This window comes from Castanea sativa, chromosome 7, assembly GCF_040712315.1.
Source record: "Castanea sativa cultivar Marrone di Chiusa Pesio chromosome 7, ASM4071231v1".
Classification (NCBI taxonomy): domain Eukaryota; kingdom Viridiplantae; phylum Streptophyta; class Magnoliopsida; order Fagales; family Fagaceae; genus Castanea; species Castanea sativa.
In genome coordinates this window covers 9399282-9417405 of record NC_134019.1, presented here as the reverse complement: position 1 = coordinate 9417405, position 18124 = coordinate 9399282, and the positions used below count along the sequence as shown (strand labels likewise).

Sequence of the window (18124 nt, the reverse complement as noted above, 5' to 3'; positions counted from 1 at the left end):
TTTGCATCCAGCCATACAATAATAATAAAGTAATCATGTACTTAATAATATAAATTTTAGAGATAGACTTATCTTGTATGGTCTATGACTCTAGCTGTATGGCATTGGTAGACTAATAGCAGTCTAGTGGCAAATAATAACAGGAGAGAAGCAGTATGTCATTATGAGTCCTGCCATGAGGACTTTAGATTGAAGGGAAAAAAATGGTGCAACTAAAGAGAGAGAGAGAGTATGTCCAGCCATGTGCTGAGGCTGGTTAAGCTTATCCCATTATCATGCACTTAATTGAATTTTCCTATGTATTACTCTTTTAGTTCTTGGTGAAGTATTGATGATATTGCCTTCCAACCAAAATTTAAAAAATGTACAATTAGAAGATGGTAAAAGAAAATGAGTTTACCAATATTTTATTTACCTAATTATGGCCAAATGTGTATTCCTTTGGTGGCCAGCTTCAAATCTGAGAGGCCGGTGACTGCTGATGGTTATTGAGGTTTGGGTCGTTCGGTTGCGGGTTAGAAGAGAGTCATGAATAAGTGATTGGAACAACTAGTTATGTGTCTTATTTTTAGTTCATAAAAAAAAAAGTGTCTTATTTTAGGCACTTTGTCATCGAATCGACCGGATATATTGTAGCTTGTAGGGGATTGCATATTCATCAATTGCAAAAGATATTATACGTTTTTAGACCCCTGTAAAAATAAATTGTTTAACCTAATTATTTAGCCAAGTGATTAACTTAGGTAAATTATGTAGATCTAGGTTAACACATATAAATCATATCATACAAAGCAGCGAAAATATAAAGAACACAATGATATGATAGGAAAACCAAACCGGTAAAAAACCTGGGGAGGATTTGACCTAACTATCCTCAAGGTAAAACAACAAATCCACTATGAAAGAATTGAAATTTGTATAATAGAGACTTAGATCACTAACATCTTATTACTACCTCCAGTAGAAAACTTACCACCACGACCCCATGATAGCTCCGAGTCCATGGATTACTTCTTTCTTTGGCCTTTGCAAAACACAAATACCCACGTTTGTGACTTTAAGATCCCACTCAAAAGTTTAGCAACACAATTTTTCCTATTTGTGACTCCAAGATCACCCTTGAAGGTTTAGATCATCAGCACCTTTGATGACTAGAGAAGACAACAACTTCTACAACTCCAGATCTTGAGATTCTTCAAGTAATAACATTGGTAGAAGATATAAGAGAGATTTTTAGGAACAAAACCCTAAATACAAAAGAAGCACACTTTTCTCTCTCTAAAAACATATAAAAACGTGCTTAGAGTTTCTTTTATATATTGAGAGAAGTAGATTTGAAACCCTAATCCTTAATGGGCTTGAACTGCTGTTTGGGCTTAGTTAAAATCTACAGATACGACTCTCGATCGGTCGAGCCTGTCTTTCGATCGATCAAACCAGGCAATTTCTGAAATCTTCTTTCTGCATCTTGTATGTTCTTGTGTGTTCACGATTTGCCAATAGTTCTAAAATTTTAGAACCTAACAGATATGCTTACTACTAGAAAAAGGGTAGGTGTGAAATAATATTTTTTCTTGAATTATGTTTTGTGTGGCTTGAATTTGGTGCACAACAAGAGTGCATGTGGTGGAGCACTTTGGATGATCTCCCAATTAATATCCTAGCTAACCTTGTGGTTAGCCTACTAACATCGAGTAATTATTAAGTATTACCAAAATACAGTAATATATATAATCTCTCTTCTCTTATATTCATGGTGAATCTTATTAATTAAATTCATGATGTGATTTGTCATAAATGTGAGAGAAGGGAGGGCTCTGTTACCATACTTTTAGAGTGCCTAATAATTTTTCACTAAATACTACTTATATAAAAAGCTCTTTAAATGTATTTAAATTTGAGTTTTGTGACGGTATCTTTGCACTTTGTAACTTCTCTATTTTTCTTAGTGAAAATTTCTCCTTAATGTCACATTGTCACCTGTGGATACAGGCCTAAGATTGAACCACATAATTAAATATTTTTATTTTTTGTGTGAATTATTTTTTTTTTCCTTTCTATATTGCTTGAACCCATTATCCTTTGCTTACATACACAACAAGTAGGTACTAAAGCCTCTGCTATCAATTTTGTATTATAATACACAACTTTATTATAATTTTTTTAAAAAGTAAAAATAATACGTGCACACATAACCATCTTTTGTCAGCTATTATTGAGATGGATTGATTAATTTCAACCACTCTTAAGACCTATTTGGTTGGAGACGTGAAAAATTGAGAGGATAGAAAATGGGGAATTGATGAAAAGTTAGAGGATATAAAATATTTTAGTTTTCCTTATTTATGTTTACTTAGAAAGGTGGAAAAGTAGAAAGATGAAAATTTTTTTTGTTTAATTGAGAAGAAAAGTAAGAGGATGGAAAATGTAATTTATATAAATTTTCTCTTATTCTCTTGCATAAAATATTATAATTTTTTATATAATATTACTCATTAACATATTTATTTTTTTACTTATTCAAATTATTGCTATTATAAACCCACGTAACATCTTTGGTGGAGTGGGTTTAGTATTGTTTACGGAGAAGAAAAAAAACCCCCTGATTCCCTAGTAGCGTTAACACAAAAAGAGGAAAAAAATAAGTAAAGAATAATGCCTTGCTTGCTTGCCTGTTGTGAGTTAGTGAGAACAAAATATAGGTCAAAATGACCTTTTCATGTTTGAACAAGAAACATCAATTTTCCTCCTCCTCCCTTTTTTTTTTTTTTTTTTTTTTGGGAGATTAATTTTTTGCGAGAACGGTTAGAAAACAGCCAGGGAGGCTGGGACAACTAGTTTTTTGCGGTTATAAGACACAAAAATTGAGTTCTCTCCACTTTTCTCCTCCCCCTCTTCCATCCACACCAACTTTTCGCCCCAACCAAACCCAGGGTCTTTTTTCATTTTACTCACAATTTAAGACTGACTAGGCTTCTAAACAATCTTAAATTGCTAATTATTGTGGCATACAAATTTGGTAGCTCATTTGTCTTTCCCACCCCAATTGTGAGAAAGGAGAAGAGACTGAAAGAAGTTATGGCAGCTGAAGTGCCCGTTTCACTTTTATGGAGCAAATTGCAGAAGATGCGTGACGAGGAAAGATTTGTCTTTCCAGGATTGAGAAATCGTGTGGTTACTGCTGTCAATGAACTAGAAAAGATTTTGAATTTCCTCAAAGCTTCGAAGCCAAGCCATGAGATTATCAGTATCAGTCCGCAGGAGACCACGCTTCTGCACACTATTTACTCTGCAGAACACTTCACCGAAAGTTTCCTTCTACAAAGGAGACGAAAGGGTGTCATTCAAATTGAAATGCCATTGGCGTTTTCACCATGGACACAGCTATGGTTCAGCTTCAAAATGATGAAGTTAGTGCGGGGCGTGAGAGCTGTATCCAGGGAATTTGAAAAGACGCATAACCAGCCTATGGTAGGCTACACAGCGCTGCCGGACGGACAAGAAATAGATGCTCTCACTACTCACAACATAGATGTAGCAAAGCAAGCTGATCCATGGAGTTCTCCGGAGCCGGATGCAATTGTTGGACGTAAAGATGAGGTAGAGGAGCTTGTATCTCGACTGATCAATCACAATGATGACAGCCTCCGTGTGATTTCAGTGGTCGGTGATGAAGCAGTTGGCAAGACTGCTTTGGCAAGGAATGTTTTTAACAGACTAGATATTCGACAGCATTTCCCACGGCGAGCCTGGCTCCATGTTTCCGGAGACCTTGCATATAAGGATCGTTTGCTCATCATACTTAAACAGATTCCAACAAGCGAATTGAAGGACTTAGAGCTTATGAGAGAGGATGAATTGTCTGATATGCTTTTCAAGTTTTTGATGAGGTACAGGTTTTTAATTGTCTTGGATGATGTCCAAGACCAACCTGTTGGTGTTTGGCACGAGCTTTTCCGTTGTTTTGGAGATGCTGTGAATGGAAGCAGAGTTATTCTTACTACTCGCCACGTCAGTGTAGCAATCAAAACCGATCGGTGGAGTTCTCCACTCAAATTAAGGCCATTAAATGAGGAGAAGAGTTGGTCATTGTTCTTGAAGAAGGTAGGCAGACCAGATAGTACCGAACTAAACAACCTCAAGGGAGATATTCTGAGAATATGTGACGGTTTGCCTCTAGCAATCGTTCTGCTGGGAGGGTTTTTGTCAGCTCTAGAATTTAAGGAGTGGTCAAGTATGATTGGGCTTGCTGTACAACGAAGAGGAAGTCAATCCCCTCTTGCAAATATCGTTGATTTTGGCTACGATCAACTTCCATATGTTTTAAAGCCCTGTTTCCTTTATTTGGCTCTCTTTCCTAAAGCCTATGAAATCCCCATACGGAGGCTGTTGCAGTTGTGGCTTGCCGAGGGATTTGTTCAATCCAAACCTGATGGGAGAATCCCTGAAGATGAGGCCAAAAGATATTTGGAAGAGCTAGTGCGTAGAAACATGATTGAAATAGCAAAATGGAAATCAGATGGAAGCCCCAAAACGTGTCGAATGCCAACTTATCTCTATGATGATTTCTTGCCAAAAGCCAATGATATAGGATTTCTTCATGTCCACCATTGCAAGAAGACAGATTGTACATCGACAGATTCACCTGAGTCTTACATTCCAAGGCTTGCAGACAAATTTGGGGTGGAGTCTTCTACTTCTAAATCTCACATTCGACAGTTGCGTTCCTATGTTTCTTTCAACTCCGAGAAACGAGATACATCCAACAGTGGAATTGGTATGTTTCTTAAAACAATGATCAAGAGAAGAGGTTTTGTCCTGCTGAAGGTGCTTGATCTAGAGGGTGTCTACAAACCTTTGCTACCTAAGAAACTGGGTAAGTTGCAGAATTTAAGGTACCTAGGCTTACGATGGACTGGCCTTGACAGATGTCCAGAGTCTGTTGGGGATCTACCGTGCTTGGAGACTTTAGATTTGAAATATACAAATGTAACCACTTTGCCGAGTTCCATTTGGAAGGCAAAGAAGCTTCGACATCTCTTTATAAATGAGATGTTCATTCAGAAGCCACCAAAACAGTCTTCACCTAACCTTCTGACATTAATGGAGCTCCATATTGGTGCTAATAGCCCCGATAAATATGGACTGCACAAGTTCACCAGCCTTAGAAAATTGGGGCTGACATGCCATTCAAAATCAGCGGTGGAAACAGCCAAGTGCATCTCAAAACTTGTTAACCTTCAAACCTTGAGGTTGAAATCAAGAGACCCGTTTGGTCAACCTGTAAAGCTGGTGTTGACGCCTATGAAGGAACATCTGACTCTCTCAAACTTATATTTGTTTGGACAGATAGAGGACGGCATAGTTAACATTCCACGAAACCTCAGAACTCTTACATTGTCGATGTCAGAACTAAAAGAAGATCCAATGCCGGAGATAGGGATGCTGCCTCAGCTGAACATCCTCAGGCTTTTTGCTTGCTCTTATGCAGGGTCGAAAATGACTTGTCTTGCTGGGAGCTTTCCTAACCTTCGTGTCTTGAAAATGTGGAAGCTAGAGGAACTAGAGCAGTTGAAGGTGGAGCAAGGTGCAATGCCCCAACTTGTGGAGTTGGAAATTAGAGTTTGCAAAAAAATGAAAAGCTTAGATGGATTAGAGGAGCTGGCTACACTGAAGGAATTGATTTTAACAGACATGCCGCAGGATTTTATAAAAGATGTTAGAAGAAGGTTGGGCAGAAAAATATTGCTCACAAACAAGTGGGAATTTCTTTCTTAGCAGGTAAATTTTATTTTGTACCTCTATTCTGCAACCAACAATACTACACACACCATTGCGAGATTACTTTCTTCCTATTGTCAATTGATTCTTGTTCTTGAAAATTATTCAGAAAAAAAGTGTAATATTGCCGCTATCCTTTGTTTCTGCCATCAAATTTAAAGGTTTACCAGACATGAAGGGGCTTCTGAGTAGATTAACGTTCTTGTCTTCTTGATGCAGGATTAGTGCTCATGGAGATGGAATAGTCTGGGACAAAATGCGGTACTTGGAGTGCAAGACCATCATTCAATCCTTTTATGCGCTATTCTTGAGGACTCTTTGTAGCTCTGCAAACTTTCATTAGCAGCAAGAAGTTTATATATTAAATAACATTTGAGTGAATGCATGTGAGTGGTTTCTTGAAGTTGTGTGGAAAATTTATGAACGTAGCGAGCTTATAAAGTGAATGCATGGGAAAGTGTTTTTAATAAATAGAATGAAGGCTATTAGAGTGCTCGGAGACCATGGGTTTGTTTAGATAGAATTTATTGTTAAAAATTAAAAATCAAAAATACGGTAGAAAAATTATTTTTAATTTTTAAATATATAAATAGTACTGTAACACTTATTTTTAATAAAAAAATATTGAAAAGTAAAGTTTATGAATTTTGTAAACAGGCATGGAATTCACTTATACACATAAACGAGTTAAAAAGTTTCCTTTTATGGCTACTGTTTATGTACAGTATATAAACAGTAATTTTTATCCCTTAAAAGCTGTGTAGAAAAAAAAAATTGAAACGTAAACGCAGACGCACACATTGAAAACTGAAAACACTGTAGCAAAATAATTTTAAAATGTGTGAATAGTACTGCGGGACTCATTTTTAATGAAAAAGTTACTAAAAAGTGAAATTTGTGGGTCTGTAAACAGTGCACGAATGCACTGTTCACAAAAGACTGGATCAACAACTGCTGCTGGAAAAAAAAAAAAAAAAAAAAAAACTAAAAACACAAATGCAACATTTTTCAGTAGAATCCAAACGCCCTCTATATGTGTAAGGCTCCGTGATACTTTCTATTATGGTCTAAGCCAGGTGCCACGTTCATAACATTTATGATGAATTGTGGTAAAAAATAGTGCATTATGTGTGACATTATTATTCATTTATTATTTACTAAAGGCTATGAGGGAACGAGGTACCATCCATGATTAAAGGAAAATTGATTTGTCTATTCGCTTTCGTTTCGTGGAAACAACTGGAAGTCAAGTCATATATAGGAGTACGACCAAGAAATTCATGGTTCTGTTCTGTTCAAGTGTCCCAACTCCCAAGGAACTCCCATAATTAAAACAACTTTTTTTTTGGATAACATAATTAATGAAAACAACTTTGTTTCAAGGTGGACAGCATCGATTCATCCATTTCATGATTCAACTTCTTTTATGGATTTTTTTTGACTGAAAAGTTTGAATTTATATTAAAACAATAACAAGGTACAAGAGTAAGTAAGGGTCCTGAGATATTTTAGGCCTAGTCTGACACTCAGGACAAACAAAAAGTAGAAAGACATCACATCACCAATCCTTCTTGCATGATCAGGCGGGGGTGTAGTGGGAAACCAACAGGCAAATTTTGCTTTAGAAGAAGTGGTGATGTAATGTTTCACTGCTTTTTTTTTGTCTTGTTTTAGAAGAGAGTGGTGATGTGATGTGGTGATGTGATGTTTCCCCCTTTTTTTTTTTTTTTAGAAGAGAGTGGGGAGGTGATATTTCCCTGCTTTTTCTTTGTCTTGGATGTTAGGCTGTGTAGGCCTGGAATGTCTCAGGACCCTTACTTACTCTTGTACCTTGTCATTGTTTTAATATAAATTCTAACTTTTGGTTTCCCACTACATCCCTTCTAAAGCAAAAACTTATTTACCCTAACTTTTTTTATGGATTAAGTTGTTCGCAAAAACTGTTAAAGTCATTTAAAATTTTAAATAAATGACTCACGTGTCTGGACGTACTCTTTTAAACCGATAAAATTTAATTTTAAAAAAATTTGATAGAACTTAAAAATGAGAAGTTTTTTTCCGGACTCATCGTCTTCAATTTGAAATGACAACTAACAAGTATGCTAAACGAGGCCATTAGAGCAATCACATTAATTAAAAGATTTCGTCTATTTTATATAAAAAATTTACTTTTAAGATTTTATATATTTACTTTTATAAAATATTCACATCAGTTCATCTATCTTATCACCTTTATTAATTAAATAATCAATTTTTTTCACTTTTTTATTATTTCTCTCAACTACCAAACTATATATGCGCGCCTCTCTCTCTCCTTCTCTTCATTTCTGATTCATTTCTCTCTCTCTCCTTCTCTTCATTTCTCTTTCGCTCTCTCTCTCTCTCTACCCATTTCAGATCAACTCTCCCTCTCGATCAACTCTCCGATTCGCCTCGATCCGCTCCGATCCACTCGTTCCGAGCTTCGATCCACTCCGATACGCTCTGATCCACTCACTCCGAGCTTCGATCCACTCCGTTACGCTCCGATCCACTCGCTCTAAGCTCCGATCCACTCCAATACGCTCTGATCCACGCTCCGATCTACTCTCCCTAGCTCCGATCCAAGCTTCGACTTCTCCGATCCATGCTTTGATCTACTTTCCCTAGCTCCGATCTGCTCCGATCCACAAGCTCCGAGCTCTGACCCAGTCAAGCACCGATCAAGCGTCGATCTATGTTTGTGTATCCATGTTTTTTTTTTGTGTTGATCAAGTGTGTCTGTGTGGATGTGTTTGTGTGTAGGTGTGTTTGTGTGCATCTGAGGAAAAAGAAGAGGATGAGGAGTTGAGTTTTAGTTGGCTTTGTTGAGCACAGAAAGGAGAGAGAAAAAAAAGGAGCGGACAGAAATGATAAAATAATGGGATAAACGAGCTACAGTAACTGTGTTAATATACATGGTTACTGTAGCTCGGGGATGGATTTACAAAATTTTAGACATTTTTAAATCCACTGATGTGGGTGTTTTTTTGTTCAAAATGTGTAAAATTGGTAGTTGTGTTTATTTTAGAAACTTTTACATCTACTGATGTGAATGCTCTTAGCATTAAGTTACATTTATTATTTCCAACACCCAGCAGACAATCATTTTCAAATAAATTCATTATTCACCATTTGTCACTTTATAAATAAAATGACAAAATTTAACTACAAAATTAACTACAGTTTAAGATTACAAACTTACTTAATATTTTTTTATTGAATGCGAATTTTGATAAATTCACTATTTAATTACATTTTTTTCTCATAACTTCCATACTTGCAAAATTTCTAAAAAATTAAATATCAATAATTATGTTATCAATAAATTGTTTAAATTATAAATTTTTGTAATTTATAATTATGCATAAAATTTATGCTTATAGTTATATAGTAAATAATAACCGATTGACACAAAATTTAACATGTGTATTAAGAGAGTAAAAAACATGAAATTCAACTGTTAGATTTTCAAAATATGTAGTAATTTTTTTTATTGAGTAAAATTGTAGCCAAAGGCTACAACCAATTTTGTAGATAAAATTTATTCTAAATATATTGTAATTTTGTTATTGGAGCAAGTTGTGCCCCTAGGTGCATTCATCCATAATTGCATTAACATTCCAACGCCATGCCAACTTGACTTGAAAAAAAAGCAATTGATATGTAAATTAATATTCGTAACGCTATGCAAACTTAATTGGCTCAAAAAATATAGTAAGTGCAATATATATTTATTTATTTTTAATGTGAGTGTTTAGAACTCTTCGATTATCTCACTGTTCTCTTAAATGTATGCAGTGCCCCTATTCCTGATATATCAAGTAATACATGAGGAATCTCTTGGGATAGTCTCAAGCTATTAGCTAGTAATTTTGAACCCCGTATTTCATAAGGCCCCAAAAATCACTAAACCAACCTTATCATATTATAAAAACATTATCATTTACCGAAGGAAAATAAGTTAGGGTAAATTTTAATTCTTTCCCTTCGATCAAAGTCTTTATTCTATGGTGGGGACTACATAAAGAACCATGAGGAGGGTGCAAGGAGTATGAGGAGAGAAAAGGAAATGTTACAATTTTTCTCTTCATCTGTTTTTATTTTATTTTATTTTATATAAATTAATTTTTGGATATTTAGAAAGGGAAAAAATCAGGTGTTTTTTTTTAATACAAGATAAAATTTATACTCTAGCCTAATCTAAGTGTATATGTGTGTGAAGCTTCTTCCTGGAGACTTGAATCCCAACCCTTGTCCCGCATACCCCACAAGCACTTATATTTGCGGAGTGACCATCGCGGGTGCAGTGGTGGAAAAAAAATCAGAAGTTAAATTACCATGGTAATATATATATATATATATATATATATATATATATATATATATATATATATATATATATATATATATAAGGCATCAATAAAGCATTATTAAATCCATATGAGTAATTAAAACGAAGTCAAAGAAACTTTAAAAATATGTAATGTGATTTAGTCAGGAGTAAAGTATTGGGTTGTTTTTCCTAATAAAATGTGAGTTTTAACTTTTTTTTTTTTTTTGAGAAACAATGTGAGTTTTAACTAGTTAAACTGATTTATAAAAAAATTATGATTAAAAATATATTTGATACTATGACAGGAAAAATTGTGGGCTTTTAAAGGTTTATAACTAATAGCATAAGGAAAAATCAATTTAAAATCCAAAAAATTTTGGAGTTTTTTTTTTTTAACTAGCTTAGTCAAAGAAATCTAATAAGTTCATTTAGATAAGCCTAGTTCCATAGGCTTGTTTTGTAGAGAAATGAGGATATTTAAAGTCATACATTTTTTGGTATAGTAATACTTTTACACAATAAATCAAATAAGCTTATAATATAGAAATATGAGTTGAACTCAACTTTAACAAAATTAACTTGATAATAATGTTTATTCAGGACTTGTAAATAAAATTTCCTTAAAATTTTTAAGTGACAAGACAGAGTCAAATTTTTTTACTTAAACTCTCTCTCTCTCTCTCTATATATATATATATATATATATATATATATATATAAAAGTTTCCTCACTAAAGATACTTGTGTAATTCTATTGAAATTGAGAGTTTCTGATCATGCCTGTGAGCATGAAGATTTCGAAAACATTAGGCAGTTCCAAAGTACTATTATGTCATACTTTTTACTCTCACGTGAACCATAAATCTCGTTATAAATTTTATTAGTAATATCCACCAGTTTTGTTATTATCAAAGTGGGAACCCATTCTCTACTCTTTTCTATCACACACAACAACTTTCGTAGAAATGAGCTGCTCCATTTATGAACACTTAATAGGATAAAAGTAGCAATAGCTGTAAAGCCACAAAAATTGAGTAATTTTAGTATCACATAAAACACAATTTTTATTATAATTATCTTATATGATAGATTGTGATTAACTTTTTACCACTTTCACATGAATTTATCACTTTTTTTTTCCACCACTCGTAGTCTGCCACGTGAACAATTGTGACAAAAGTTATAGGCAGATGAAGACCAATTAAAGTGTAGTAATGCTATAACTATAAACTATTTTATAACATTTTTATAAATTGTTGATGTTGCCAACTTCTTATTCGATTTTATCTAAACTCACTATTAATATCACTTTTTCATTTACTAATAACCACTCACCATAATTTGTAAAACATTTTATAAAAAAGCTTGTATGTCTAGTATTACTCATAAAAGTATGTTAAATCAATTGTTATGGTTATCATTACTCTTAGTGTGCGTTTGGGAAGTCTTGAATTTTTCAGCTTATTTACACTTTTAGCTTATTTTTGCTACTATTTATGAGTTTTATTGTACTTTTTAATACTATTTATGGGTCCTATTATACTATTCAGCTAACTTTTACCTTTATTTGTTGTACTTTTAGTAAAAAAATTTCAATTTCAGCTAAACAAGTTGTTTTGAAAGGGACACTTAGAGTTTGTTTGGATATCGCTTATTGCTGAGAACTAAAAATATTGTAGTAAAATAATTTTTAAATAAGTAAATAGTGTTATAAGACCCAATTTAAAAAAAAAAGTTGCTAAAAAAAAGAATTTGTGAGTTTTATAAACAGTGTATAAGATCCACTAAAAATACTGAATGCTGAAAATTTTCAGTTTTCACCGTTATCTAAACGTTATGCAAACGTGCACTCATTTCATACCCTCCACAAAACTTTTGTATCTTCTCACTATTAACTGTACATAATTCGAAGCCAAGCTACTCGGCTCTCTCTCTCTCTCTCTCTCTCTCTCTCAATCACACTTCACAAACAAAACTGAAAATTCCGACTTGGAAGCAAAATCGCCAAAGATAGTAATACCTACAGGTAATTTACTACTTTAGCAAACTTTGAGTAGCAGCAGCCAGCATGCTATTAGTTTGTATTCTGAATGAGTTTTTTATTTTATTTATTATGCACATAAATTTTCAGTTGTTAGCAGTATAATGTTTATCAAGAAGAAGAGGTTGATGGAGGTGTTTCCTTCAAGATGGAGGAATCTGTGGACAGAATGGCAGCTACGATTGTTGATTCTACTTAGTCTCACCGCCCAAATAATTCTAGTCATTCTGGGCAATCGCAGAAAGTATATTGCTGGAGCTTGGATCAGATTTACTGTTTGGTCAACCTACTTACTCGCTGACTCAATAGCTTTAATGGCTGCTGGTATTATCTCAAATGACGTAGGAGAAGTGTACAATGCGAATGGTTTAGTTGATGAAAAGCATGAACTAATTATATTTTGGGCACCCCTTTTGCTATTGCACCTGGGTGGCACCGATACCATTACTGCTTATTCCTTGGAAGACAACGAGTTGTGGAAAAGACACTTATTGGGAGTAGTTATACAAGCATTTGCAACATTGTACATCTGGCTCACGGCCTGGACAAGCTCTACTCTTTCCCTACTTTTTATTCTAATGTTCTTTGTTGGGCTAGGGAAATACTGTGAAAGAGTGTGGGTCCTCTACTTGGCAAGTGAAAAAACATTTAGAGAATCAATTCCAGATATCCCTACCAATGATTCTAAAATAATGGAGAAATGTAAACTGAAGCAGTTGGAGGGGTACCATCTCACAACACATCAGGTTTTTGAGGTCGAGGTCCCAGATCATTCAGCCAATACATCATCAACTGATGAATCTCTTCATCCTGATGCAGATGAATTACTTACGGCCTATAGCTTAGTTGATATGGTCAAACGTCTCTTCTCAGATCTCATTCTTGGCTATCAGGATCGGTAAGTATATGCACAAGTTTTATATAACTTATTATAACTGCTCTCTATGTGTTTTACTGCCTGTTGTTCAAAAGAAATAAGTTTTAATGTCTAGTGTCTACTTAATCATAATCACGGTCCCTTATTATACAGTAAATCAAGGCAAATTAATTATCCTCAATCCAGACACAATTAATGGCCCTCTGCACACTTGATGTGGTGGTCACTCCACAAATATAAATGCTTGGGGGTGTTGTGAGCAAGAGTCGGGGTTCAAGTCTCCAGGAGGGGAGTTTTACACACATATACACTTAGATTAGGCTAAAGTATAAATTATATCTTGTATAAAAAAAAATTGCCCTATAAAGTAAAAGAATTATGTTAGTGTAGATGCTCTTAGAGCATTTGTTAATGAACTATTTTATGAAAATTTAAATATGCTATACAATCCTTAGCAAGTATATAGAACCCTTAACACAAAGTTTTACAGCTAAGTTAATTTTACCACTAAACTAATCAATAGTCCAAGTGTAATTGACTTAGCGAATTTCCAAATAAATTGACTACACTACACAAACATGGCAATATAGAGAGGTAGAGGAAATATAGAGGGCAGCAAGCAAATCACACATAACACCACAAAGTGTTATGGAAGAGGAAAACACGAGCCCCGAGTGTAAAAACCTCTCCCCTAACCACCCGTCCAAAAACTCCACTAGAATGAATAATTACAATACTTGGATGATTATAAACCCTCCAAGCCTATTTTTCCTATGTAATTGAGCCCTCCAAGCTCCAATTAGCAACCAACCCCACGAGTCTTTTCTTCACCTAGCTTCCAGAGTCACCATCATTGAGCTGCTAATGGAAAGCCACCAAAAGATTTGGATTTTGGTTATGAATTCTCAAGTTTCCATTGTCATTCACTCGCTCACAAGTTCTATGTGTTTGGGTGAGAAAATGGTGGTTACAAAATCTCAATCAAATCTATTGAAAGAGATGGAAAGGAGAGAATAGAAGTTATGGTTTTTCTCAAGGAAAAATCTCTCTCTTTTCATATATAGGCTTGGCTTCAATATCTTCACTCTTATATCATTTCTAAGGATTGTTTCACCCTCATCTAAAGCCCCTTACCACAGCTCTGTATGTGTGTGCTAATAGATGAACAATGGATAAGTTCAGGGCAAAGTACAAAGATCGTGCAATTCGCGACTTGGGTTGCCTCCTAAGGTCGCAAGATGGTCACGAGGTGCACGATTGCACTCTCAGCCAAAATCCTGCCACGTGGATTTTGCAGGCAAGCATGTCACAAGATGGTCACCTCTAGGCTACGAAATCTCTATTTGATGCTGCTTCCAATCTTCAAGGAGGGGCTCAAGTACTCTCCCTCAATTAACATGTAAACCTAAGAAACAATACATCAACAATAAAAACATTACAATCAACTTTTGTCATTGAATTAAACCAATATTAAAAACATGACTTCTAAAAAAAAATTATGAGAATAAAAAAATAACTGATTTTTTGACAACTTTTTTCCTATGAAAGTGTTATTAAAATTTTTCTAAAATGATTTTTTAATAAATGCCTTAAGGACATTTGTTAACTGGACTCATAGTAAAAATGTTTTCCATAAAAACTTTATGTTATGGTGTTTTTTTTGTGTTAAAACCATGGTTTTAAAAACCAAAATGGTCAAAGAATTGAAAAATGTCTCAATTGTTGGTTTTTATTGGTTTTGGGGGTTTCTATCCAATTGAATTGGTGAACGGTTCCTGGTTAAATTGGACGATCCTCCATTGTGTGTGTATGCGTAAGAATAAGAATAAGAATAAGAATAGGAATAGGAATAGGAATAGGAATAGGAATAGGAATAGGAATAGGAATAGGAATAAGAATTGGAATAAGAATAAGAATAAGAATACGAATAAGAATTGGAATAAGAATAAGAATAAGAATACGAATAAGAATTGGAATAAGAATAAGAATAAGAATACGAATAAGAATTGGAATAAGAATAAGAATAAGAATAAGAATTGGAATAGGAATAAGAATTGGAATAAGAATAAGAATAAGAATTGGAATAAGAATACGAATAAGAATTGGAATAAGAATAAGAATAAGAATAAGAATAGGAATAGGAATAAGAATTGGAATAAGAATAAGAATAAGAATTGGAATAAGAATACGAATAAGAATTGGAATAAGAATAAGAATATGAATAAGAATTGGAATAAGAATAAGAATAAGAATAAGAATTGGAATAAGAATTGGAATAAGAATTGGATGATCCAGTTTGAATAGGGATAGGGATAGGGATAGGGATAGGGATAAGGTCCGGTTAACAAATGCATTTAGGATAACTGTTAATGGACCATTTTGAAAAAAAAAATTGATACCACTTTCATGGAAAATATTAAAATATGTCAAAAAAAATCAATTGCATGTTTTCTTCTTTTTACATAAAAAGTTTATAAAAATATTTCTTAAAGTAATGTCCGAGGGGAATCTGTTAACTTTTTTTACAATAATAAAAGGTAATTATCTCATATTACTTTAAAGAACATGTTGTGTGCAGTATAGATTATCGCATGCATTCCCTTAAAAGTTACAACGAATTTTTAGTAGAGTTTGTGACGTGTCTTTTAGCCTTTGTGTTTGAACCTCTTATTAAAAAAAAAAAAAAAAATCTATTATGGATGTAGGCTTATAAAATTATGTATGCCCTTGTTTATGCTACCTCCCACCTCCTCTCTCTAAATCTTCTATTTTATTTCTTTATATTTTAACAGAGATGCAAGTAGAGAAATCTTTGGAAGGCTGTCTTCTAAGAAGGCTTTCAAGGTTATTGAGATTGAACTCGGGTTTATATACGATTTGTTATACACCAAGGCAAACGCAATCTATTCTCCTTGGGGCATTGCTCGACGAATTATTGGAATATTTATCATCTTTATTGTGTTGGTGCTATTTATCATCCTCAGGGTCAGGGAGATTCATCAGCGGTCCAAGATTGATGTTATCATAACTTTGGTATTATTGGTTGTTGCTCTTCTTCTGGAGTTATGTGCATTTAGGGAACTACTTCTCTCTGACCATACCACACATTGGTTGATTAAGCATAAGAAAACCAATTTCTTACAACACATCAATCGTACTTTACGACATAAATGGCAAAAAAGACGTAACTGGTCACATTCCATTAGTCAATTCAGTCTACTGAGTTTTTCCCTAGGGCAAACACCCGTACCCTACTATGGAATCCTGAAGATGTTAGGCATTGATGAAATGCTTGAGATTCAACCATATGATATTCCTCTTCGAGACATTGATGATATAAAATATATAATCTTTGAGGATATGAAGAACTTAAGAGATTGGGCAAAAGTGAATAATTGTGGCACAGAACTGAAAGATTTGTATGGTCGTAAAGGATGCCGCACACTTACAAGGTATAAACGCGAGGATCTTGATTGGAGTGTTGATAAGCTTGGGTTTGATCAAAGCATCCTTATCTGGCACCTTGCTACAGAAATTTGCTACTTCCATGAATACATAAAACCAGATGAGATTAGTACGATTGTTAACAGTGAAGGTAAACGAGAATCGCAAAATGAAAGAAGTGCAAAAGGTTTAATGCGCCAAAGATGCAACTACCTATCACGATATATGCTCTACCTTCTAGTAAGGCGTCCTAATATGTTACCAATTGGGATGGGGCATATCAAGTTTCGGGACATTTATACTGAGGTCGGAGACTTCATTGAAGAACATAATGGCAAATCGGTTAAAGATGAGAAGGAAGCTTCGGATACGCTGAGTAAAGTGAAAACCAAGGTGATGCTAGCAGTTGGAGGAAGAGACAGAAGTAGAAGGGATAGAAGCAATAATGTGATATTCCATGCATGTAAGCTTGTTTCAGCATTGAGCGAAGATGAGAAGAAATGGGAACTAATTAAAAATGTTTGGCTTGAAATGTTGGGTCATGCTGCTAGCCAATGTAAAGGAAGGCTTCATGCTCAACAACTTAGACGAGGAGGGGAGCTGCTCACTCATGTATGGCTTCTCATGGCACATTTTGGTTTAACGGATCACTTCCAAATACCACGTAGCCGTGCGATTGCTGAAGCGATTATAAGATAGGGTAAAAATCATATTAGTATCCTCTTTGTATTTACTAGTGATGTCCTACATGATGTGGTGATGTGGTGTGCTTTTGTATTAGAACTATTTTCCCTTATGTGGTGTTGTGTGTGTACTTGTTTCTTAAAAAAAAAAAAAAAAAAAAAGAATGGGTAAATATCCCATATTGCTGAAGAAAGTGTGTTGTGTATAGTATAACTTGCTCTACTCTCTCTTAAAAGTTACCATGACTTTTTAGTGGAGTTGTGGTATGCCTTTGCGTTAGAACTCTTTTCCCTCCCCCTTGTGTGTGTATGTGTATTTGTTTCTAAAAAAAAAAAATCCTACGTGATATATGGTGCATTTCAGATATTTTATACAAAATTATGTTATGTCTCATGTATAACACTTATTATATATTATAATAATTGTGATAACTTTAATTATATAACATGTCATTAAGAAGAAATAATGATAATTAGGAATATGAAACAATTGCTATAGACTTAATTGATATATATATATATATATATATATAATTATTTCCACTAATTGAAGTGTTTAATTATATTTTATATTCTTGATTGTGTGGAATTAAATTTGCTTTTATTTTTCGTTGTATTTTGTTTTTAATGGTTGCCAAAACAACTCAATTTGAGAAAAAATGGCATATTGCAAATAAATTGTTTTTTTTATTATATAAATATGAGATAAATAAATAACTAATACATACATAAATAGGGTACACCTATAAATAACTAATACATGCATCCACTCCATTAACTTTTATATTTTTTTATTGCATGCGTTATTAAATTTGAATTGCACGCGTTATTAATATATGCATCCACTTTATTGCACGTGCAATTTACCATTATATTTTTAAAATTTACTAATTATATTCATTGTCACAAATTTTACAAATTTGTAGTAGCATTAGCATTTTCAA

General features: G+C 34.0%; 2 protein-coding genes across 2 annotated transcripts; both read left to right on the top strand.

The window, feature by feature from the left end:
- Window positions 1-2923: 2923 nt before the first annotated feature.
- LOC142643596 (putative disease resistance RPP13-like protein 3) lies at window positions 2924-6275 on the top strand. The gene is made up of 2 exons (XM_075818284.1): window positions 2924-5781; window positions 6001-6275. The coding sequence occupies exon 1, from the start codon at window positions 3079-3081 to the stop codon at window positions 5776-5778; it is 2700 nt and encodes an 899-aa protein (XP_075674399.1). The 5' UTR covers window positions 2924-3078; the 3' UTR covers window positions 5779-5781; window positions 6001-6275.
- A 5793-nt stretch (window positions 6276-12068) lies between these two features.
- LOC142643597 (uncharacterized) lies at window positions 12069-17304 on the top strand. Its single transcript, XM_075818286.1, has 3 exons — window positions 12069-12161; window positions 12267-13074; window positions 15846-17304. The coding sequence occupies exons 2-3, from the start codon at window positions 12281-12283 to the stop codon at window positions 17194-17196; spliced, it is 2145 nt and encodes a 714-aa protein (XP_075674401.1). The 5' UTR covers window positions 12069-12161; window positions 12267-12280; the 3' UTR covers window positions 17197-17304.
- Window positions 17305-18124: the final 820 nt, after the last annotated feature.